Here is a 25840-nt window from a genome sequence, read left to right as displayed (position 1 = left end):
TGCAGCAGCAGATTGCTGCTAGTTAAGAAGTTACTACTCGTATCCCTTGTTGTGTATCAGTCATGTGAGTTATTTGTAATAAGAAGTAAAAACAGGAAGACATTAATTAGCAGCAATTTGCAGCTGCAGTTAATACTACTGTACTTTTGCTAGTGTAACTAACCAATAGGATTTTGGCTAGTGATGAACGTCCACAGACTTCTGTGTATATTTCCCCCCCCATTTATTAAATTAATGTTTCTGCTCCTAGTGATTGTGGAAAAATATTTGAAATCTGAAGGGTAATTAGGAAGCACAGTGTTAATATACTTCTGTGCTAAACATATTAAGGTTTATTTATTATATACTGAAAGCCTTCTTGCCTCCATGCACACTACAACTCAGTTTACTTGAGATTAGTAATTAATTACTTCCCTGAAGGTTTGACATGCAAAAGGTGTGATTCAAAAAAGGAAGGAGGTACATTAGCATAAAGTTCTATAGTAGAAACTTATATCCTGCATTGGAGATATGATTTATTTTATTTATTTATTTGTTCGATTTATATCCCGCCCATCTGGTATATTCTACCACTCTGGGCGGCTTACAGAATATCCAAACAATTAAAAACATAAAAACATTAGCATACAACAATAACAAATAGTGCAGGAATAAATAAATAATAAATAGCAAAACAAAAGAAATCAGTAGTTGACAGGAGGGAAGGCCTGGATGTACAGTACATCCATGTTTTCAGCTGGCATTTGAAAGTACCCAGCGTAGGGGCCTCGCGAATCTCCGGAGGAAGGTTGTTCCAAAGGCAAGGAGCCACCGCCGAGAAGGCCCGGCTTCGAGTCTTTTCCCTCCGGGCCTCCCTCGGCGTAAGGCTCCTCAGCCTCACCTCCTGACTCTATGATTTTATTTATTTATTTATTTATTTATTTATTTATTTATTTATTTATTTATTTATTTATTTATTTATTTATTTATTTATTTATTTATGATGACAGTTGTGCATTATTTTAGACATTTAGAAACTTTATCTACAAAAGGCTATTAATTTTCTTACCAAAGCTGAAACCCAAACTATATGTTTCTGAAATAAATTCTTGTTTTAGGTGGCATCAACTGCTAGTGCTGATGAGTCCACAGAATCCGAGGTTGTAATTGATTCTCAGAAGCGAAGGGAAATACTTTCGAGGAGGCCTTCATATCGGTGAGCTGTAGTAGTATTAATTTTTTGTTTTATGTTTAAAATAAGTGTTCCATTTTATGAGCTTTTTAAAATGCACGTATATGTATATTTATTTGTGTCAGAAAAATTCTGAATGAACTCTCTTCTGATGCACCTGGTGTCACTAAGATTGAAGAAGGAAAGTCGGAGGAAGAAGGAGCACCTTCTGGCATCCCTGCCATGGCAGTGCCAACCAGCCTTTATCAGACGAGTACTGGGCAGTACAGTATGTATTCTATACTAATAATTTACTTCTCTTGTTTATGGAAGCAAAATAGAACTCTCAGACACCATAAAAGAGAGGTACTGAGGATAGGAGAAAGAGAATATCTTTGTTAACAGTAACAACTGTGTTTATTTTTATAGAGTCAGGACACAGATGCAATTTAGGTTTCAAGAAATTTAGCACCTTAAAAAAATTGATCGGTGTGTCTGTTGCTGCTGTGCTGCTCATATACAGTGGTGCCTCGCACAACGATTGCTTCATACAACGATGAATTCACACAGCGATGGGTTTTTTTGAGGAATTCCCCCCATCGTTTAACGATGTTCTCAATGGGGGAATTTCACTTAACGATGTCCCTTTTTGCTCATTTAAAAGTGTCTTAAAATGTTTGAAACCTGTTTTAAATGCTTGGATTCCATAGTGCACCTTGTGAAACATGTGCAAACTTAATTTGGCTTTGTTCTGAGTCTTCATTAATTTTTGATGATTTTTTTATTTTCCCCATTTAAATCAATTGAATGGACAGTTCAATTCATTTAAATAGGGAAAACAAAAAATCACCAAAAATTAAGGACGACTCAGAACAACACCAAATTAAGTTTGCATGGGGTTCAGGAGGTGGGCTAACAATTGCAAGCATTTAAAACCTGTTCCAAACATTGTAAGACACTTAAAAATGAGCGAAAAGGGACATCGGAAAAGACTTCAAAAGCACTGGTCAATACATTCCAATATAGGAAACATTGTTTCACTCAACGATGTTTCCTATGGGGATTTTCACTGAACGATGGCAATCTGTTCCAATTGGAACGGATTAACCAGTTTTCAATTCATTCCTATGGGAAATGGTGTTTCACAGAACGATGTTTCACACAACGTTGATTTTTTTGGAACCAATTAACATCGTTGTGTGAGGCACCAGTGTACAACCATATGGCATAGTGTATTCCCTGATTAATTGGGGACGGGGGAGGAAGGGTTAGTGCCTCCTACCAAAAACCATCCATCCTGATTTATCATGTAAATTTAGTATGAAAAGATGAAATTTTGCTTCCTTTGTTCCTTTCCTTTTCTTTACAACATAATGATAGTCCTTTATTTAAAGAATTCAATGGCATAAACTGTAAACTATTATATAATTGGAGATGTAGGATACAAGAAAGTGTATTCAATTGTTTCCAGTAAGTTCAACTCAAAGGATTAGGAAGAATCCTATTTTATTTTATTTTATTTTTTGTTTGGGTCATATCATTATCTCATGTAATCTGCTGGAATCTTATTTTACACTAAGTGCCATTGAAATGAATGGGATTTGAAGAAGGATGCAACTCTACTGTTAAGTATTTTGTACAGAGTTTGTGTTACTTGGGTTTTCTGTGTAGGCATCCCAAGGATCTAGTTTTTGCTCTTCTGCCTTAAAGCAGGAGGTCCTGTAATTTCACCTTGTTGCTCTCCTGAGCAGTTCAGGAGAGTCCTTTTTCAACTGAAAGAGCCCTGAAATCAGAGAACAAGGGGCTGCTTTTGTTTCTCTTTTTAAGATTAGTAATTGAAATTAAACAAATCATATTTAATGGCTGAAGATTGTCAAGTGGATTGGCACACAACTGTTCTTTTTATTTAGAAGTCAACATGATAGTCAGGGTTGGATACAGAGTCCTCTTCTCTCTGGAGTGTGAGAAAAGATGAGGGAGAAGTGGGAGAAATGCATACTTTGTGCTGGTTGCACAACTCCTAACAGGCAGAGCTCTATACAAGAGTCCTCTGATTTTCAGGAGAGGTGATGCCAGATGGCAGAAAGGCAGACAAGTAAGATTTGACAGGATTGAACTTTTGTGTTTCACAATGAGGGAAAAGTTGCCTTTCTCAGGCTACTTAATTTCTAACATCATGCTGGGATTTGCTGTGTTATAAAAAGCTGCAATAAGAATTTTAAAAATTAAGCAAGGTTAACTTGAAAACTAGTATAATGGGTTTTGTGCCACCCTGAAAACTTGCAGGTTTTATTTGCCTCATTAAGGAATATCTTATACAGTTGTATAGACTTGCATATAGACTTACGTCTACTGAGGCTCCACCCTGTGGATCTGAAGAAGCGCATTACATTCCACCAAAGCTTAAACCAAATAAGATTCAGTGCCCTCTAAGGTGTCACAAGGCTCTTCGTTATTTTTGCTGCCACAGACTGAACATGGCTAACCCATGAAAGTTAATTTCATTAATTAATAGGAAGGCTAAAATCATAGTAAGTTATTTCTTGTTGAACCTTTTCTGTGGCTGTGTTTCTTAGGCAAGGTTTGTAATTTGCAAGTATTAACAGGGTCAGAAATGAGCCTGGGAGAGAGGTGGCTTGTCAGAAAGGCCCCTGCTGTCCTGAAAGCCAACTGTACAGCTTTTGAGATGTATGTGGCTTATACAACAACCTGAAAGGAATCACTGTCTCTCTCCTTTCCCAAGAACAGAACAGAACAGAACTTCTTATAGGCTTTAAAATAGTGGTATTTATATGAGAGAGATCCTTACAGATTGAATGCGAGAGTCAGGTTGCATGTACTTGTAATACCAGATATACTTTCAAACCGCAGTTTGGTAAGAATTCGTTAGAGCTGTTTTCAAAGACCTTTGTTTCTGTCGTCTAATGTATCTCTTGTTTTCGTTAAGTTGCTATAGCCCAGGGTGGAGCAATCCAGATCTCGAATCCAGCATCTGATGGTGTTCAAGGGTTGCAGACATTAACAATGACAAATTCAGGGGCTCCTCAACCTGGTGCAACAATTGTACAATATGCAGCTCAGTCACCTGATGGCACACAACAGTTCTTTGTACCCGGGAGTCAAGTTGTTGTCCAAGGTATGATATTTGTTTAGATTTGCCTTCCTGTTGCATGGTTCTCCCAGAATGTCTGTTTTATAGCATGCTTCTTTATGTACATATGTTTTAAGTGGGGTACAAATAACAGTCTAATGAGTATAATCAACATATTTTTAAAAATCAAATAAAATCACTCAGATAAAAGCCTTGGAGAATAAAAAGTTGTTCTTCTGTTGCCTGAAGGATACTACCACAAAAAGCCCTTCTCACCACTTACTACCTCATTTAATTTTTTTCCATGTACTGTTATCCAGGGAAGCATCTTTGAAGCACATCATAGAAGTCAAGACAGATTCTTATGACAATAAATGTTGGATAGCTTAGTGGTTTAGGTCTTTGGCTGTGGAGCCAGAGGTTGAGAGTTTTATTTCCCACTGTGCCTCCTTGACAGGGGCTGGACTCAAATGATCCATAGGGTCCCTTGTAGCTCTGCAGTTATAGTAATGTTAACATATAATGGGATGCTGGTTTAACCTTTATGTGTGAGGGCACCATAGGGAAATATTACCAGTTCTGATTCTCTAATCAGTATTCACATTTCCTAATGTTTACATTTAAAATATTGGGTATAGACCTAAAATATATGAAACCCTGTGAAACAGCTTATAGATGTTTTGAGAGACAGGTGGTCTTTTTGGATATCGAAATGAGATGATGTAGCTTTTGGGAGTATATCTGTTAGAGATTTTAGCAGGTATGTACTTTTGGAGAACTTCCACTGTGGGGCAGTAGGATCTTGTGCATCGCCTCAGAAGCCACACATTCATTGCCTAAAGTGCAGGTAGTGCCTAAGCCGTACATAGTAAATATATGAATATTTGATAACCTGGGATCCTGAGCCTGCAACATTAGAGCTGAGGTTTGGAATGCATTAATCCTAATGATAAAGGACTTTAAGTATGCACGCCAGTTATGCATCGTGCTTAATATATAGCTGCAGAGGTATATGCTTTCTGTGCTTTAGTTGTACAGTTTTAAAAATAGGTGAAGTGAGTTTATGTTAAATTACAGGCTTCTTTTCCTCTGGAACAGTTTATTTTATTTGTTTATATGAAATGTATATCTCATCCTGATACTACCCATGCACCAGATATAGTTTTGTAGATGGAAAAAAATAGTGACGGTAGCCTCAGAATCAGAAATAGAAGAAAATAAGGCAGTTCCTGAATCAATATGTTTGCATTTCATAATTAAATCTTCCTTTATCTGATATGTGATTAATTACTCTAGTTGTGGTCAGGATGTTTATGTAATTAATAGCTTCACACTTTACTTGTGCTAATAATGCTATTGTTGCTGTTAAATTTCGTTTTCTGTGTCTGTATTCATCATCATGGATACAGCCCCTGTCTTCAGTGTACTGTATGTTGTATACCCCATGGCTAAATGCTTCATTCCATTTGTCTGAGGAAGTGGATAGTAAGGCATGAAAGCACACCGTGAAATAAATATGTCTTTAAAGCATCACAATACTTTAGTTTTGCTTTTGTTATACATGGTGAAACAAATTAGGTGCTTCTTTGAAAAAATGCATCACTTGGATCATCTCACAAAGCAATAATATAATGGCCAAAATCCTGTTGCACAACTGTGCGTGCTCAGTTTGACAGTGTGCCTGTGCTAGTTACGCTAGTGCTAAGGTAGAAGTGCTATCTGCAAAGCACTTCCACTGGCGCATTGTGCTATTGGCTGTACTGGGGAGATATGGCCAGCTGTGCAATTGAATCATATAATTCCTTGTTGCTGGATGTAAAGCCTGACACATTTATGCCAGTGTAACTTTATGAGCAAGATTTTGCCCATTACAAAATAATATCCTTAAAAATACAGTAAGTGTACCAGTACCAATTCAATAACACCAGAGACAGAGACCATAGATAAGATCTGCAAGTTGATTTTGGGTGCACATGACTTGTACACAATGCAGGTTTAAAGTAACTTTAGTTACTCAGTGTCACATGCACTGGCTGAAACTTCATTGCATAGTTCTTTGTGCACAGTGGCACAAAGCAGTGCCAAATCATCTCTGATTAAAGTCTTCCTTTGGTGACTTTGGGGTGTACACAACTTTGTTGCATTATATACATGTGCACTCAAAATCACCAAAGGAAGCCTTTAGTCAGTCTCAGTCATAATTTTCCAGTTAGCTCTTCAATGGGATTTCAGCCACTGGGGATGCTAGAGATTCTAGAATCAAATTAGAGGAAAATAGCTGTACTGTATTGATCAAAAGGACTGGCAACTGAAAGGAAGGAGTTTGACAGAAAGAGGGAGGATATGATTGGTATCTAAACTTACACCTCTAAGGAAACCTCTGCAACAAAGCTGGACTATCAGCCACATAAGCATCAGCATTAGAAATGACATTGGTTTTATACAATTCAAGCAATCTCTTCACTGTGAACTAAACTACTTAATTTTCTTGCTGCTTTGTGTTCTCAGGTTAGGCAAACATGGGGAGATGGTAAATATGGGGTTGTTACAGGAAAAAAAGCATGTCTCACCTGCTCCACACCATCGATGTGAACTTTCCCAATGTTATGACTCAACAGTGTTGTGTTTTCCCAATTAAACTTGTTGGGTACCAGAAGCAGGAAGTTGATGGGGAGTTAAACATTTTTGGGGATAATAGTATGTCATTTCTAATTTAGCTCTGAGAAGAAAATGGTGGCTGACCCTAAGGAACATGAGTGTGATTGCTTTTAAACAAGTGGTTTAAGTTTGTTGTAGAGAGAAAATAGTTATATACTACTTAATGGCTTTTGTAATACCCTGTTTCCCTGAAAATAAGACCTAGTATGATTTTTCATGATGCTTGTAATAGAAGGCCTACACCAAAAATAAGCCCCACTTAAGTGAAACCCCGCCCTCCACCATTGTGCAGCAACTAGAAGATGACATGACTGTATTTGAATCAATGTAGATTGTTGTACATTAAAAAAAATCCCCTGAAAATAAGCCCTAATGTGGTTTTGGAGCAAAAATTAATATAAGACCCTGTCTTATTTTTGGGGAAACATGGTATTTATAGGTGAGTGTAGTTAAGCAAGGAGTTTTCCCCAGATTTAGAAGTGCCTCCTGCTCAGTTTACAAACTTCCCATGGCATTATATTTCTAAAAATGTAGGGAAAAACAGAAAACACCTACCAGTAGTTCTAGCCACACTGTGGTTAAATCTCATTGTGAGTGCATTGGAGCTTGAAGGGAATTGTGGTTATAAAAACAGAGTTGTATGAGTGGTGTTATGCAAATACATAAATGAATGTTTCTGTGCCCCTAACATTCTGCTATGGCCTCCCTGTAAGGATTGTTCAGAACAAAGGCTTCCATAAAGCAACCTCAGTAATTTTTCTCTACACAAATGAAAACATGTATCTTTGGGTTTACAAACTTAGCCATGAAAAAAAAAAGCAGGAAAGTGTTGGTGAGAAGTTGACTTGAATGGATGGATTGGGGCAAAGTGAACTTTCTTTCTAAGGTGCTGGTGCTAAATAAATAGTTGCATGGAGCCATGTAGTTTTCTTTGTGCAGTAGCATTGCCCATTCAGCAAGAATATGTCAGATGATAACTGATGGAAAAATTCTCCTAATGGGAACATAAGGAACACATAACAGTTTAACATAGTGCATTTCTGCTTGGAAGGAAGTCCCATTGAGTTTGGGATAGTTATTTTCAGGCAAGTATGTGAAAGATGGCCTCTCTCTCTATTCTTTGTAATCAGGAATTTGGGATCAGGCAAACTCATTGAAAAGAAGCCTACCAGTGGCTATTTAGTCATAGTGGCTGTGTATACTTTTAAGTTACATAAAGAACATGCCTCTCTAGGGGACACCTGGAAGAAGGCTATTGTCTTAATGTTCTCCTTATGGACTTCCCCTACATAGCTGTTTCCTTGCTTTGAGAAACAGGATGCTAGCTTGGATAGGCAAGTGATGCAATCCAGTAGAGCTCTTCCTTTATCCTTCTAACAGTCTAATATGCCACCAATTAAGCATAGTTCAAACTATTCCACCTTGGCTCACCAACCCTGAATTCCTATTGATGTTGGATTCAATTACTGTTTAAAGTTCAATTTTCATACTATTTGTTTTGAAAAGCATTGGCACCAAAGAAGTTTCTGCTCTCTCTAGAAATGCGTCTGTGGAGCTTGATTTATAGCTCTTCTCTCTCTCTGTGTGTGTTTTGTATTGGAACAGAGAACAGAGCTGGGGGGATATAAAAAGCTGAAGTGATTGTTTGTTAGCAAAGGTTTTCCCTGGGTTCCTGTTTCACTGAGCTGTTCCAGTGAGAAAGCACATTAATGACGGGTTAGGCTAGTGAGGTCATTATGATGTCAGTGCTGAAGCTTGTAATCCTGCACATGCTTGCTTGTTTGGAACATTTTATGTTCAGCTGGTGGTGACAGAGGAGTAGTCTCTGAGCAGAGAGCAGACGCTGGCCATGGCTGTAACAAGAGACGAAACCGGTAGGCGATTTTGTAAACTTCTTTTTTAAAAAACAAAATGCAGGCTGTTTGCAGCTAGGCTGCTTAAATCCTACTTGTCTCAGTGAAATTTAAGCAGCCTAATTGCAGGCAAGATCACAATCTCAGTGTTTTCCCAAAACTTCCAGGAACATCATTGCTGATCTACAGCACTGAATGGCTAAGTGTTGGTGTTTTGTTTTTTTTTAAATATTGTAAAGTGTTTTTAATTTTCTTCAGTTGTTGCAGCATTTTATGCTAGACTGGTTAATACTTTTAATACTTGGATGTTTCTGCTTTCTCTTCCCTTGCTCGATCATCGAAGCAACAATCCTTTTGTTTAGCAGTGAAAACAAGCAACCAGTCGCCTTCAGTCTCTCTCTGTCTCTGTCTCTGTCTCTGTCTCTGTCTCTCTCTCTCTCTCTCTCTCTCTGTGTGTGTGTGTGTGTGTGTGTGTGTGTGTAATTAGTTCAGAAGCATGTGAAAGAATGCTTGCTTAGTTTTGAGCAAAGTATAGTTGTGGTGTGTGCTCTGTTCGGTTACAAAATCAGTCCTAGAAGCAATTGTGTCAGTCTGATACAAAGAGCAGACACTAAAGCAAGGGACCAGTGAATATTCAGACTATACTTTGGCTTCTTATTTCTGTCTTGTTTCATGCCTCCTATCCTTGACAAATGGTCTGCTGCACAGCTAATAGACTTCAAAAGGCTGACGTCATTAGATTTCCTGGAATCGTTTTTCAGTAGCGGGGCTGGAAAACCTAAAACTCCACAAACAACATACAGATTGACGTCAGCTGCAAGTCATGCTGTGATTGAGTCAGTTCCTTTCTGCTTCATCTAGTACTGCTGCTGGCACATTTTATAGCATTATTCAGGAGCCTGCATTCTGTCTTTCAAGCTCAGTAAATCTATTTTACATGGTTTGCTTAGTCTTACTTAAAAATCTCTGGTTCAGAGGAGCAGAAAACTAGGAGACATGTGGCAGACCAGAGTAAAGTTTATAATCCTTCTGGTCAGGCCTGAGTCAGTGGGAAGAGGGGTGGGGACGGGTAGAGCTCTTCTTAATGTAACATTAAGGAATTAACATTCCTTTCCAGTCCTGACTGGTAAACAATATTTTAATCCTCAATCTGTGTTGGGAATTAGGATTTAACATTTTTATAGGAATGCCACATTTTGCAATGCAGGGGTTTGATTGATATTACTGTGAGCATTTTGGAAATTATTATCAGGGTTTGGAAAAAGTTAAGTTTTTTGGACCATGATGCCTAGAAATTAGAGACCATGCTTGTAGAAGGCTCTGGGAGCTGCAATCTGAAAATGCACCTTGTCCCAAGCTCTAGTTCTTACTTAGATATTACTGTACATGATTTTTCCACTCCCCCCCCTTAACTTGGTATCTCTAGCAAAATAAACGGACATTTAAAAAACAGTCGTAAATGCTGTAGATCGATGGCCATATTCAGCTCCTGCAAATGGGTCATACTTTTACTAGGGGCGCCTGTTGCAAGGGCTGAGTAAAATGTCACAAAATATCAAAGAGTGGCCTTTTGAGTTAGTGAGAATCCATTTCAAGATTAGATTTTTTTTGGCAAAACAACATAAAAGCATGTGGCAGTTACGTGGCAGGAAGTGGAATTGAGGCATGATGTAAAAGCCCAAAGGTCTTCAGGTTGTAAGGATCTTGAGATGGAACATATGAATATTTTAGCAGCTTACTTAAATCAGTCCAAGCTTGGTGTTAAATTGGTTTGCTCTAAATATTACTGGAACAATAATGGTTATTGGCACACTTGTTTGTGTTATCTAAAAATGAATCTCCACTGGGGGTTGCACAGTGTAAATACTTTGAGAATTCCGTTCATTTAATTTTACCCTCCTGTCTTTTCTTTGCTGTTTGAAAACAGGTTTCAGCCTACAGTATTTTCAGAGCTACAGTGATTAGTACTATATTTTAATATATTCTGTATTTTAATATATTAAACAATGTATAGGAACATTGCAATATGTTGGGCTGCAGAGTGGGAATAGGGTGCTATTCTCTGAACATGTGAAAAGATACCAAACTGTTTTCTATAGTACTTTTTAAAGTCTTCTGAAGAGAATGAAAAATCCACAATTTTAATGAACTTTGCATGAGTCTTATCTGCCACCCCTAACATACAAATACTTCCTTTGAAATTAAGGCTTACTCTTAGTCTGTCTGCCCCTACAGCATGCACTTCTTTGGTGGTGTTTAAACTGGCAGATGTCTAAGAGCACATCTTCATCCAGAGACAAGGAGAATGAATCTGAATATTTAGTTAAAAACTAACAAGCTGAATGAATCACGCATTTCACTGAATGCAAGCCAATTGATCTCCAGGGAAAACAATATAAATACCGTATTTTTCGCACCATAAGACGCACTTTTTCCCCACAAAACAGGGGGGTGGAAAGTCTTTGCGTCTTATGGAGTGAAGAAAACAGATTATATTTTCCTGTTTTCTTCTCCTAAAAAAAATTGGTGCGTCTTATGGAAAGGTGTGTCTTATGGAGCGAAAAATACGGTAAATTCCTCTAAACCAGTATCTTCTTCCAAATTGACAGAAAGATAATCCCAAATCAGTTTCTCCTAATTTACTACTGTTTCAGTTCAATTAGCTCTTAAGACCTATTCAGACCTAGTATCTATCGATCTATCGATCTATTCATAGTAGTTTCTCAACAACATGCAACTCTTTGTCACTTTCTCTGCTTTCGTTGAAATCCCAACCTATCTCGAGTTGTTCTTTAAATCTAAGAGCAATCATTCACATAGTTATTGGTCAAGAACCTGATCCAATTAAATTTGGGTATATTTTATCAAGGATAAGATCAGGGACAAGGATAAGATCAGTAGCGTTGGCCACAAACTGCATGATATACCTGGCTGCTGTGCTGGGGTTTTGTGGAGTTAAAAGAAAGAAAATTTCCTTTTGATAGGTACATGCATGTAGATCTTAACTATATTCAGCAGCAGTGAGGTTTAGCGTAAGAAATTTCACAGCCAGCATGCTTTCTGTGATCTTCGGACATGAGAGACCAAGAGAGTGTACAATGTTCATTCTATTTGGACAAACTATTCCAGGTTTACTTGTGGTTTTGCAATCCTAGGTCTCTTCTACTTTAAGTATAAATGAACTTGCATGGTCTGTCTTTAATCTGTAAAAATGCAAGCATTCTCTGGAGGTACTGACTGCTAGTACCCAGGCATGGCATGAATATCATATGACCCACCAGATAAAAGCATCTCACCAGTAATAGAACACCCATTTCACTGAATGCAAGCCAATTGATCTCCAGGGAAAACAATGTAAATAAATTCCTCTAAACCAGTCTCTTCTTCCAAATTGACAGAAAGATAATCCCAAATCAGTTTCTCCTAATTTATTACTGTTTCAGTTCAATTAGCTCTTAAGACCTATTCAGAAGTTAGGATTGATTGATTGATTGATTGTAGTTTCTCAACAACATGCAACTCTTTGTCACTTTCTCTGCTTTCTTTGAAATGTCTGCAGAGGAGTTCCTGCTCATGAGTAGACTCCCTGGTGCCACTGTCCTTTCATTCTAACCCCTGTCTCTCTTTGCTGCTCTCCCCAACCACTATACATACAAGGCAGTATTGTTCCGTAATGCATGTTTTGCAGACAACAGGGCTAAAAGGAGGAATGTTTCAAGTCCTAATTCTAGCCACTTGCCACCTTTATTTTTAAGAAATAGCACTTGCCTAGCCTTATGAATGAATAAAGATCACAGGTGGAGGGAAGCTGGTGTTACATTTTCTGATGTGCCCAGCCATCCTGAAAATAATGTAGAGAGATAGAGGCACCTAGAGAGATGCACATCTGTTGAAGCTATGTGTATATATGGGGCTAAATCCAATGGTTAATTCCAGCGATAGTAGACCCATTGAATCAATGGGCATTACTTAATTATGGAATTAGCAAATCCCTTTCATTCAGTAGCCTCAATTAAATTGCAAGTTATATATAGACTGGACCATTGAATCAATAATTAATTAAATGGTTACTCAGTGCTTGGACAAGTTCCATTAATTTAATGAGTCTCATAAAAATAAAAAAAATGTTCTGTTGATTCTGACTTACAGCAAGCCTTGAAAGGTTTTCTAGGAATCAAGTACTGAGAAATTGTTTACAGCAGTGGTTCTTAACCTTTGTTACTCAGATGTTTTTGAACTGCAACTCCCAGAAACCCCAGCCAGCACAGTTGGTGGTGAAGTCTTCTGGGAGTTGCAGTCCAAAACTCCTGAGTAACCCAAGGTTAAGAACCAGTGGTTTACAGGGCTCTCCTTCTGGTGGTGTTGTGGGACTATGGAGCTTGCCCAAGGCTCCACAGGTGGTAAGAGCACATCAGCTACACACATCCAGGTGATTTTGACGGAAGCATAATGGGGATTCAAAAACCTCTGAACCTTACTAGCCAGGCAACTTGCTGAGCTACACCCGCTCCTTCACAAGTCAGTTTTTGTACAAGTCCCATTGATTCATCAAGTTGACTTTAGGTGAAATTCAGATTGGATGCAGGTCAGTTATAAATATTATGCATGTCTGTCTTTGCACACTCACACCATAGGATAAACACAGTTTTAGAGACTACATTTATCCCTTGGAGTGTGTATCTTTGTGTAGGAAGCATATATACAGTATTTGTAATAAACCTAAATCCAGTTGCTAATTCTAGTTGCAGTAGACTCACTGCATATTTGAGGCTTTGATAAGTTAACTGCTATGTACGTAAGTTCCACTGACTCAAAGTCTCATATATTCATGAGTCTACTGTAGTTGAGAGTAACTATTGAATTTAGTCTATATTTCTTAACACAACTCGGTGGTATTGTACTATTAAACTACAAATATAAAAATCCATAGTAAAGATATATTCTTATAATAATGGTTTTAGAGTAAAAACAACAACAGCTGTAGTAACAAGAGCTCTTTTGGGTGCCAAGGCAGGTGTTAGTGGATGATGGGGTGTTGCACTGCGGAAGGCAATGAGATGACCTTCTAGGACTTCAGAAGCTTGATTTTGATAACTTTTGAAGGCTATAAAATGAGGAGTTGTTCAACATCTGCCAGGTCACTTTTGCTAATAAACTGTATATACTGTATTGGTACATTGTGGAGGCCTGTTATTCCATGAAATTGTTGTACTGCTGTTTCTTGCATAAAGTATATAAATTGTTGTGGGCTTGCTGTTTTCACTGTCGCTAATGCTTATCATGTAAACACCAGTGTGTGATGTATTTTACAGAGCTTGCATCTGGTACTGTCCCAACCACCCATCACTGACATGGAGAGACGTTTCTTTCACAAAATGGCATTTCCTCTACAGGATGAATACTAGAAACGCATTAAAGGGGGCTTTCCTTGTCACTGCTAAAGCGCAGTGTTTCAGGCAGCACCAGTTGATTCCTTATCTCCAGCTGGAGTGTTCTGGTAGAGAGGTGTACCAGAATAGAAAAAGCTGCTGCAGGATTAGTCCCCAGGTGACATGACATGCTAGTTTCCCTACTTCTTGCCCATAGTTATATGACCAGGAAAGTGTAGCACTTTTCACAGTCAGGGGACCTCAAGTAGCTTGGCCAGAGCTATCATCCTGTAGGTCACACAGACAACTGTACAAACAAATGTTTTGTGGTTGAATTAAAATTTGGCTTTGATCGAAGCAATTCACTGTTGACAAAGAAGACAGTAATTTTATTTTCTCCTCTAGCCTATATCCTGATTTGTAGTCCATAAGTCAGCTTCTTGTTTCTGAATTGAAATTGTCGATACGAGCTGAGCTTCTTTTTTACTTTTGCCAGCATAAAGTAATCTCTGTCTCTTTCTCTCAAAACTGTGTCTACAATTTGAAGCAGAGTTCTGTTAAACAGACACTGGACCTTGCATTCTGACGCTGGTGAGCAAATACAGAGGGAGGGCTGTGACCTTTGTGCTGTTTTTGGGCTTCCTAGAAGCATCTGGATAATCACTCATACAAAAACAATGCTTGTAGGAGATGGTTGCTTCGTCTGATCCATCAGAGCTTTTTGCAGTCTGTAAACATTTTATCAACTAGAAAAAAAAAGATTCAGATTCAGGACAGCAAAGACAGGATATTACACAGGCATTTAGTATAAAGTGAAGTACAGACACATGGGTAAAGATGTATGGATATTGGTGGCATAGGACATAAAACACCCACCCACATGTATGTCAGTCCACGCTCTACTGTTTGGGCTGCTGCACTCTTGGTTAGGAAATGGATAACTTCGGGCTATTGATTTCTTGGGGAGTTTTGCTGCCCCTGCAGAATGGAGGAAAGTGACAGCATATGTATGTCACATTTCAGAAGATCCACATCAGATTTAAATGGTTTAGAGAAAGTTAATGAAGATGGTTATTGTAGGTTTTTTGGGCTGTTTGGTCGTGTTCTGAAGGTTTTTCTTCCTAACGTTTCGCCGTCTCTGTGGCCAGCATCTTCAGAGGACAGGACACATGGCCAAACAGCCTGAAAAACCTACAACAACCATCTGATCCCGGCCATGAGAGCCTTCAAGAATGTAATGAAGGTGGCCAGCCATCTGGAAAGCAAGTCCAATAAGAAAAGTGTTGAAGGAACTAGGTGTATATTTTAGCCTAGGGAAAAGAAGACCGAAGAGGGAAATGAGAACTCTTTGGATATCTAAGAGACTGCCCTGGTGAGTGGATTAAAGACTTCTCTGTTGCCCTAAACAGCAAGGCTAGACTGGATGAGTTTATATTGGGGAATAGACTTCAGCAGACTATTGTGAAAAAGTTTCTAATAGTAAAAAAAAAATTCAGTAATAGAACTACAAAACCCCAGCCACTCTATAGTTCTGAAATCTAACTTGGCATCTGTCGTACATCACTCATTGTTTCCTCTGGATGATGCCAAGGAGTTAGTTGCCAGGCTTTTGCAACAGTGAATGTATAGCTGTCTCTCCCTGTCCTCATCTTGGTAGGAAAACCAGGCTCTTTTGAAGATAAAATGAAGTCAGTGAGTGAAAAAAATGGCGTCATTATTTTTGCTGAGGCTTTTTACTTGCTAGAAGTTCTGAGAAGCATTAAAACATTTACAGTATGCAAACGGCTGACATTTTTCCCCATTAGATTTTTAGTAGGGCTGCAAAGTTTTGTTTTCCTTTTTATTTATATATTCTTTTTGTATCCCTTCTCCCGCAAAATGTGATTTAGTGGCTTTAATTGGTTTCCTTAATCAAATAAAAATATTTTAAACCATTAAAACTATGCCCTTGTGTGAGTGGGTCCAGGTCTCTCCATGAAAGTGTTCCATAATTCTAAACATATAATAGGTAATGTCTCTACTTCCAGTTCAGTGGTTATATTTAATGTACAGTGGTGCCTCGCTAGACAGTTACCCCGCATGACAGGTTTTTTTGCTAGACATTGACTTTTTGCAATCACTATAGCGATTCGCAAAACAGTGATTCCTATGGGGGAATTTAGCTGGACAATGTTTGGTCCCTGCTTCGCAAACCAATTTTTGCTAGACAACGATTTTGACAGTTCCCTCCGTGCTCGCAAAACGGGTGTTTTGGGGACCTAAGCTTCGCAAGACAGCTGATCGGTGGTTCGCAAAGCGGCTTTCCTATGGCCAATCTTCGCTAGACAATGACAATTCTTCCCCATTGGAACCCATTAAACAGGTTTCAATGCATTCCAATGGGGAAATGTTTTTCGCTAGACGATGATTTTGCTAAACAGCGATTTCAGTGGAATGGATTATCATCGTCTAGCGAGGCACCACTGTATCTGGTAACTTGTCAAGAATAACTGCAAAAGGTTCAGCAGTCTCAAAACCTTGACGATGTGTCAGAACATCCTTCCATATTGCCCAAAATTTAGTCTCTACTTGGGTCCCCCCCTCCGTGTTCTCATTCTCAAGTGTTTGTCACCAGGGTGGTTGTTGAATCGGAGACTACCACAGCAGAGATGTCTCACCCAACTGCCTCCAGGCTCTCTCGCTCTCTTTCTGCCCTCTCTGTGTGCCTCCATCCAAGATACTGGTTCTTCTTGCTCCCCTCCCTCTGGTTTCTTAGGGGCCAAGTCTCCCACCCCCCAATCTCCTCTGCTCCCTTCTTTCTCACTCTTCCTAGAAGGAAGGTTTGTGGAGTGGTTGGGGTCACTGCTGTCTTTCTTCCTCTTCCCAAGGCAATTTCAACTGCACCGTTTCTCTTGTCTGAGGATTTCCCTTCACAATCTATTCCCGTAACTCTGGTGAAGAGCTAACTTCTCCTTCTAATAGTCCTCCTTCCTTTGGTGGCCATTCAAGTCTCTTTCTTTGTGGGAAGGGATCTAAATTCCCTTCACCAACCTTTCCTTTCTCCTCAGTCTCTTTCTCCATCTCCTTGATCACCTCTCCTTCTGCCTGCCTTCCTGCTTTTTCCTCTCCCACTTCTATCTCTACCTCAAGCCCCTTCTCTTCTGGGTCTTGTACTTTTCCTGGGCTTTCTGTGGATCCTGGACTGTCAAGTCTAGGCAGCAACTCATACCCTGTTATTTCATATGTTTACCTCTATGGAGAACTAGATGTTTCGTATCTCTCTGTTTCCAGGACAAGAGGGCACAGACTGATAGGGTGTTTTCTCTCTGTTTTGTCTTTCTCACACCTTCAAAAGCATGCCTTAATGAATCAAGTTTATTGAATCACCTTGTTTAAATGGGCAGCATATTTTCGTTCATAGCACATTTTATCAACTGCTTGGCAGTAGGCGCCATTTTAGAACAGATGTTCCTTCTTGATTGAGAAAAAAATGAATTTAGATTGTTTCTGATGGAACAAGGATGATCTGTATGAGATTTCATGAACATGTTAATGTCCATTTAAAAACAAGTGGATTGCTCTTTTAAACATAAACTATTTTTGATTTTAATAACAAATCTGTGTAGTTTTTTATCATTTCATAGATTTAAAACATTGACTAAGAATAAATGTACAGTCATTTTTTGGGTAGCTTCCTGTCATTGTCCTGTTTAGATACAATATTTCTATACTTTAAAATAAATTAGTGTATATGCTTCTTGTTTAGAGTTTCCCCCAAAAGGAATAATTGTGGGACTCTTTTTCATGCCTTGTATAAATGTGAAATGTTTTCATCTGGATCTCATGTCACAGAGTGGGAATTATGCTATTCTTGGTTTCTGGAAATACTGTGTTGACCAGTAGTTGAGCAATGACAACTGGAAACATAAAGCGGTCAGTTCTTTTGTTCATTATTAGCATTGTCACATGTTTGTATATTATATTTCATTTGTGTTATGTGTGTGTTTAATTACAGCTGCTACTGGTGACATGCCAACTTACCAGATCCGAACTCCAACCACAGCCTTACCTCAAGGGGTAGTCATGGCAGCTTCCCCAGGAACATTGCATAGCCCACAGCAGCTAGCAGAAGAAGCAACACGTAAAAGAGAACTAAGGCTTATGAAAAATAGGTACCATTCTTTTTTTTTTAAAGCAGTAATTGATATTGACTCCTAGAAGCAAATAAAAAGTAGATTGGGGGTGAGGGGGCTTATGTTTGCTAAAAAGACCTTTCCAAGGGTCAAGTTGTTCATTTGTTCTCATATATAACACTACATTGCTTCTCAATTGTTGGGGGGAAAGCACAATACTTTTCTCTCCACCTCTGATGATCAGTGGGTCATGATAAGCTCAGCCTTACAGCTAGCTAGCATATATTTACATTCCCGAGTCTTTGTAGTCTTTAGAAAAGACTACAAAGGCCTATGGGCTGCCCCTGCCTGTCCGCAGACTTTGGAGGGCCACCTTCACTCCCCAATACCCTCCAAATATTTATCTTATTTAATGTATTCTTTTAATATTTGTTTTACTGAAAAGGTCCCCCATGCCTATAGATAGAGAAATTTTAAAAACTCCTCCAGGGAGCACAAAGAGAACTCTTGAGGGGAAAACGAGGCTTTAATTTTCCAATTGTTTGTATGGTGCTGAGGAGCAAAGTTAGTGGGGATCCACATTTGGACCTGTGAGACACATATAGCGCATGAGCCCTGCTTGGTGGAGCCCTGTATTTGGGCAGCTGAATAACCAGCCAAACATAAACCATTTAGAGTCATAGCTCATTTGAAACTGGTCATAGTTTCCTTTTGCTGTATACTAGCGATGCCAATTTTGGGATAGCTAGCGTACATAGCCCATGTGGTTTGCTAGTGCAAGTTTGCCATCATGGCAACTGTGCCCACATAACAGACATGTAATTTCCTCAGTTGCCAGGGAGACAGTGGTGTTATTTTATGGACAGTCGCCCCAAGAATCCCCCCATTACAGACATTGCTGATTAATTTCTGTGCCCTGAAACCTCCAAAAAAGGACCTGCTCTGAATACTGTGGAATAAATCTCTGAGGCATGTTACTTAGTTGGCAAAAACGATTATCATTGTTCTGTAGCAGTCCCTGCCCCCTGAAACAGATGTTTTGATGGATTACACTGAAATATATGCAAATTATGAAATATTATGTTTGTTCTAAATTAGCATATGCAAAATGGATGTAAAACTGCATATATCAAAATTATTGCCAGGGTTTTAAAGAGAAATGCCGCTTTGAGAAAGGCAGTTGAAAAAAAGGCATCTGTTTCTGTAGAGCAAGGATAAATATGATTTATTTTAATCTTAAGGGTGTTTTTCTATTCCAGCTGCCCATTTTGTATCTATTACAGGAAAATGAATTTGCTGTGGAATGTGTGGTTTTTTTCTGCTTGATCTTGGTGTTGGTGTGTAACCCTTGGGTGTTTTTGTTTTGTTTTGTTTTGCTTTGCTTAGTGGATTTTGTTGTTGTTGTTGTGTTGAATCTCCTACCTGTCACTTTTTTGTTTTTATTTCCTGTGTGCCTTCTTTTTGATGTCAATGGATGTCTGTTAACGGGACTAATAGTTAATGATAGCATGTGCTTTTCTGGGAAAAGTTGAATCCCTTGTAACTCATCTTGCTATCGCTTGCTGCATTCATGATATTGCTTTTTCTCATGCCTTTTTGTTCGTCCAAGCAAATTCATGCCTCAGAATTCTGATTTTCTCTGTCCCATGCTTCTCTCTTCAGATTCAGTCTAGTGTCCATTATCAGGAGCATCAGTACCCTGGAGCAGTACTCCTTGAGGGGCTGTTGCTGGAAAGAAATCTCATGCACCCCCACATGCAAACAGAACTGATTTCTGCTTATGCATTGCATGTGAGGGTGGATCCCATCCTGTAAAATGATTTAGAGAGAGCTAAGACAATATGAGGAAATGATGGCATGGCAAAGTGCTTGTCGCTCCTGTATGCCTGCTTCATTATCTATCTGGAGATCTGTTCGTTCACTTGTTTAGAATATTTATATACCATTTCTCAACAAAAAGTTCCCAAAGCAGAATATATGGTATAACGTGGTTTACAAATGTGTTATAAGCCATGAAGTTGTTTACTGTCTTAGTAGAGGAAGAAAAATTTAGATTATGAAACATATATTGGAAGTGATACAAAAGCACTATCCTATAGGGGTGGGACTATCAGAATTTTTGGACTCCAGTTCCTGGAATTTTCCAGTATTTCCCCAGGAAGAGGTCAGACAGTTCCCGCTCACAGACCCACACCTGCAGATTCTACGGACACCTATATTTTGATCACGTAGTAGGGCGTGTTTTGGAGCCTCCATACCTGTATTGGACCTTCACTGCCTGTAGTTAATGTACAAAAATGAAAACTACTTAGGGTGAATAAAAATCAACGATCCTTTTTTTTACTCAAATTGATTTAAATCACAATTTAAAATTTTAAAATTTTTGATTTTTTAAAATCTGTTTAAATCAAAGCTGCCACAGTGCTTTATAGGCATTATAGTTCTTCAGAAGGCACTCTCTGTAGAGCCTAAAGGACACTGAGACTACAACTCCCAGAAAGCACCACATTGTTCAGGACGGGGCTAGTACCAATCTGCCGTACAGGAAAAGGTAATAAAAACAACAATTTGTGCCATCAACTTGATTCCGTCCTATGACAGGATGTTAAGTTATTAAACATTGTAACTTTCTATAAATTACAGTATTTCTTTTTTAGCATTTTCATGCTGGTCCTTGACCAAAAGGGCTCCCAGAACAGTATGCCTGAGGTCAGTAAGAACAATAATATGTATTGAAGCAGGAACTATTTAAAGTTGCCAGTGATTCTGGTTCACATCTTCTTTCACTCCTCCTCCTTAATCCAGTCTCAGCTAGGTACAGTTTCAAATGGAAGAGGCAAAGATGGGAGTGTACCTCACTGCCTTTGTGTTCCTGTTTAACTTACTCTTTTTACAAAAGCTGAGATCCAAAGTAAAAGCAAAAATACCTCCCTGTTTCAAAGGACTTGTGACATTTTTTATGATACAGTACTCCAGGAATTTACAGTAAAATGAGACCTTTGGGTAGTGTGGGCGGCATATAAATTAAATAAATAAATAAATAAATAAATAAATAAATAAATAAATAAATAAATAAATAAATAAATAAATAAATAAATAAATAAATAAATAAATAAATAAAAATTTCATACTGGTATCTAGGTTCAATCTGAAGAGAGAACATACTTTCCCCCTTCAACATAGTTCCATTTGACTTTTGCAAGGATGGGCTATAATGTTTCAGTTATTTGTTTGAGCATGTAAATAATGTTAAGGGAACAGAAGATACTGGGTTTGTAAGCATTGTGCTGTTACTTAAATGCACATTTCTGAGATAGCCAGAGGTGCTAGTTAACATCTGACTTAAATATCTGTTTTGTAATCTGTATTGGAATAAAGTCTTTGCATCTATACAACCAGCCTATGTTGCTTCTTCTGTTTTTCTGTGCTGTCTATGGATCATTTTTGCCTGGCTTTGTGGTGTGATTGTGGTGTGGCTTATAATTCACCATGTTCTGTTTGGCATTCCTGGTGTTGGAAATTTTTATCTTACTTACCCAGGTTTTCTTTGCATTGTGACGGCTCTTGTAGTCATTTGCCTTGTGTTGGTTCCAGGGAAGCTGCCCGTGAGTGCCGCAGGAAGAAGAAGGAGTATGTCAAATGTCTTGAAAATCGTGTGGCTGTGCTTGAAAACCAAAACAAGACTCTGATTGAGGAACTCAAGGCCCTCAAAGATCTTTACTGCCACAAAGCAGAGTAACTGGCTCTTGGCCGTGGACAGTAATTTTTTTTTCTATGAACGCTAATCAAGGCATGAGATGAAGCAATTCTACAGATTGCCCTGTGACCTTCGAGGAAGGGACAGTGTGTTGCCCTTGTTGATCCTGGCTTTTCTTAGTTGTTTTCTGAAAGATGTGAAAATTGTTTCAAACTTCAGAGAACATTGCAGTCTCCATATTATACTGATCTTCATCACTGCACCCCCATAGCATGCCAAAAAGTGTTTTTTTGTTGTTGTTGCCCTTTTTACTTCTGCTTTTTCAGGGAAGCTGCAAAAGAATGTCGACGACGGAAGAAAGAATATGTGAAATGTCTGGAGAGTCGTGTCGCGATGTTAGAAGTACAAAACAAGAAACTTATAGAAGAGCTAGAAACCTTAAAAGACATTTGCTCTTCCAAGACAGACTAGTGTCAATTTTGAAACTGTGAACTGGCTACAGCATGTACAGAAGCTTCTGCAGGCAATGTCTAGTCAACAAGAATTATGACTTTTCCTTTGTATCATTTGTCTTCTACTCCAGCCTCTAACATTCCTGAAACACTCTGCTGCATTTTTGTAGATTCTTAGTTGAAACTTCAGGTGTCTTTTTCTTATCCAGAAAGAGTCAGATGCTTAAGGCAGTGTGTGCGCCATGTTTTCAAAATGCAACATGCGTAAGAGTTGCTCCTCTGCCCAATATTTGCATTAATTATTTTGAATGTGTAATTTGGTAGTATCCTACTTGCACCAGTATTTTAAAGTGATCAAAGATAATGCATCTAACAATAAAAATAAAAACCACCCAAAGTATCTCAGGAAAGAGTTATATATAAATAAAAAAGTATGTTGTCAAGACATACGTGTATTAGAATACTAGTTTACAAATAAATTTATGGCATATTTTTATATTCATCGCTTTGTGAAGAGAATATTGTATTGCTGTCACTGAGTGCCATGGTTGAAACTAGATTTTAAATAGAACCATGTTGGTTAAACTTTGCAGTGTTTCGTGTTTATTTGAATATCTAGCCCAAGTCAAAAGTTTTAAAAGTAATGAACCATGTTGGGAAGTAATTCTTGCAAACATATTTTTTGCTTTTTATATTCTGTGATTAGCTTCCAAAATTGTGATGCAAAACTCCTGAGTCAGCTCACATAGATTTCCCTTTTCTGTTCTGTTGCTTATTGTAAATAATATGGATTTTTAAAAAAATATTTACATCATGCAGGTAGCACATTGATCTGCCACCCTGGCCTATATTTTTAAAGTTATTTCATACAACTTCAAGCACTGTCAGTTCTGCATACTGGTAGAAGTGCACCTGTAGAAACATTATTAAATTCCTTGGGTCCTTTGGAGTGGGGAGGGGTTTATTAGTTGAAATATGATGTACTGGGATATAAATTACATTTCTGGAGACTAGTTTATTTTATCATACTGGGCACAAGTGAGAGGGGTGTGTGTTCTTCACTATAATATTTTGCATTTGTGTGACAATGTATTCTTTCTTTAATCAACTCATAGCCCACATTTCTTTAATATAGATCTGATTTCTGCACCTAGTGGGCACCTTTCTTTTTAAACGCTAATTGTAATGCACTGGTTGGAATACATCTCCTACAAGATCTCAACAAGGAAGGAAAGGATTAAATTGTTTCTTCCTGAACTTTACAGTCCGAAGGAAAACAGATTTAGTGGCACCTTATACATTTAATGTAACATGTAGATTCACTCCCCAGCGAGTGCTTCCAATCTGGAACTCAGCTTTGAAAAGACGGATACAATCATACAGCGCAGATGTTGAAGCCAAGCAAGTGTTCATAGTTATCACAAACTAGCGATGGGAGGATTTCCTGCTGAGTGACGGTTAGTAATGTTTCCTTGCACTAAAACAATATCCTTAGGCTTTGGTTAATTTTTGCAGTTAAAACTGGGTGTAATAAAATTACAAAATGCTCTGCAGATGAATAATTTACGAAGTGGACCATCTTTATTGAAAAATAAAGAATACTAAGGAAGAAAACAGACCATGTTCTCAGTCATGATATGTGCTATAATTAAAGTTAGTTAATATCTGGGTGTTTTTTAAAAGTAATATAATAATACAGTAAATGCTAATGCTACAAATTATATATCAAATGGTGGATCCACCGTAACAAATTCTCTAGAGAGCTCTAGTTGGCTACAATTTGCTTTCCATTAGAAGCGAAAATTAAATGTATTTGGATGATTTCAGGATACTTTCTCTGAGAAAAGGACCAGCACTGTTTTTCTTTTAATGTTTCTATGAAGTACTGTATTTAGGTTGCAGCAAAATAGGTCCTTCTTTATTTTGTTCTAAAAATGGTGAACTGACAGGGAGTCCAGACCCTACTGTGGGGAATGTACAAGAAGGAATGGGATCCTAAGTCCCTCTAAAATTGTGTATTTTAGTTGATTACCTGTCTCTTCAGATCTAAGGACTTGGAAAAGTGTTCACGCACAGTGGAGTTAATTTGCTTTGTGGTATCAGTGCGAAGGCTTTCACTCTAAAGAACATTATTACACCAACTACTATAAATGAACCAATATGAATTCTTAGTGAATTAAAACTACTGTATAATAGTTTCTTAGAAGGGATATCTTGCTGTTTCTGGTTTGTCATCTAGGCAGGCGGAATAATGAGCAGAGGTGTGGTAATTAGGCTACAATAAAGTAAAAACCTATTGCAAGAAAAATGGTTGCCTAGAAATAGGATACCTACTAAACAACTGACAAACAGTTATGCACTGCTTTTCTTACAAAAGCTTACATATTTGGTCCATAGCTTTTATCAGCTTCTGAATATGATTGACAGACATTTGCAGTTAATAATAAACATTCTGTCTTGTTTCCACACCATCACTTGATTTACCTGTGCTTTTACAAACAAGTACTCCAACAGTATTTGGGGATGTGGGTGGCAGGTTAAACCGCTGAGCCACTGGACTGTCAGTCAAAAGGTCGGTAGTTTGAATATGTGGGATGGGGTGACCTCCTGTCGCTTGTCCCAGCAACTGCCAACCTAGCAGTTCGAAAGCATGCAGGTGTGAGTAGATGAATAGGTACCACCTTGGTGGGAAGGTAGTGGCATTCCATGTCTAGTCATGCCAGCCACATGACCATGGAAAGTGTCTACAGACAGACGACACTGGCTCTTCAGCTTGCAAACAGATGAGCTCCAGCCCCCAGAGTCAGACATGACTGGACTTCATTGTCAATGGGAACCTTTACCAAGAGAGTTCAGTCATGGAGTCCATGTGCTTACCCATCAACAGCCTTGGCAGAGGCTTGCCACATGATTTCACAAAGTTGCCCTTCAAAGGTCAAAGGTGGCAGGAATTGCGTGTTCTATTTATTTTGTTTATTACTTTCATTTATAGACCACCCCATTAGTGCCAAAGCACTATTCTGGGTGGTTTACAAACAGTTAAAACCAGCACCACAAAACACTAAATTGCAAAAAACTTAAATAACCCATGCCACTGAACCAATTTTGAAACTGAAACAGAACAGGAGGCGAAGCATTCAGTCAGGGTTGATGTGAAAGGCTTCCCTGAAAACTAGTGTTTTTAGCTGCCTCCTTAATCAGCACAGGGAGGGGGCGAGGCATAAGCTTCTCTGGGATCTGGTTCCATAACCTCGGTGCCAGCATCATCTTGTGTATTTAGTAAAAATACATCATAGTAGTTAAAAGAGGATAGTGTCATCCTTCATTTCAGTAAAAATATGAATCAGTATGATTTCAGATGTTTAGAAATGTTTGTACCTTGTTACTTTTAAAAATATCTTCTCTTATTTTGTACTGATCCTGTGGTCAAAGTCACTGCCACTTATTTTTTATTTTGT

General features: G+C 38.4%; 1 protein-coding gene across 6 annotated transcripts in view; it reads left to right on the top strand.

The window, feature by feature from the left end:
• The window catches only part of CREM (cAMP responsive element modulator), a 33394-nt gene extending 10427 nt beyond the window's left edge, over positions 1-22967 (top strand). Inside the window, exons 4-8 of one of the 6 annotated variants that reach the window (XM_073002930.2) lie at positions 1098-1195; positions 1297-1439; positions 4098-4286; positions 18116-18272; positions 22257-22967. In XM_073002930.2, coding sequence (XP_072859031.2) covers positions 1098-1195; positions 1297-1439; positions 4098-4286; positions 18116-18272; positions 22257-22401 — 732 coding nt within the window. In that variant the 3' untranslated portion in view covers positions 22402-22967. Of the gene's footprint in view, positions 1-1097; positions 1196-1296; positions 1440-4097; positions 4287-8493; positions 8774-13158; positions 13182-18115; positions 18273-21827 lie in introns of those variants that run through there. The other 5 variants (XM_020800424.3, XM_073002931.2, XM_020800443.3 and 2 more) reach the window with 5 other exon arrangements.
• The last annotated feature ends 2873 nt before the right edge of the window (positions 22968-25840 follow it).

The sequence above is a fragment of the Pogona vitticeps genome, chromosome 6, assembly GCF_051106095.1.
Source record: "Pogona vitticeps strain Pit_001003342236 chromosome 6, PviZW2.1, whole genome shotgun sequence".
NCBI classification, from domain to species: domain Eukaryota; kingdom Metazoa; phylum Chordata; class Lepidosauria; order Squamata; family Agamidae; genus Pogona; species Pogona vitticeps.
Note: the sequence above shows the minus strand (reverse complement) of the source record. Positions and strands in the feature narration are given on the sequence as shown.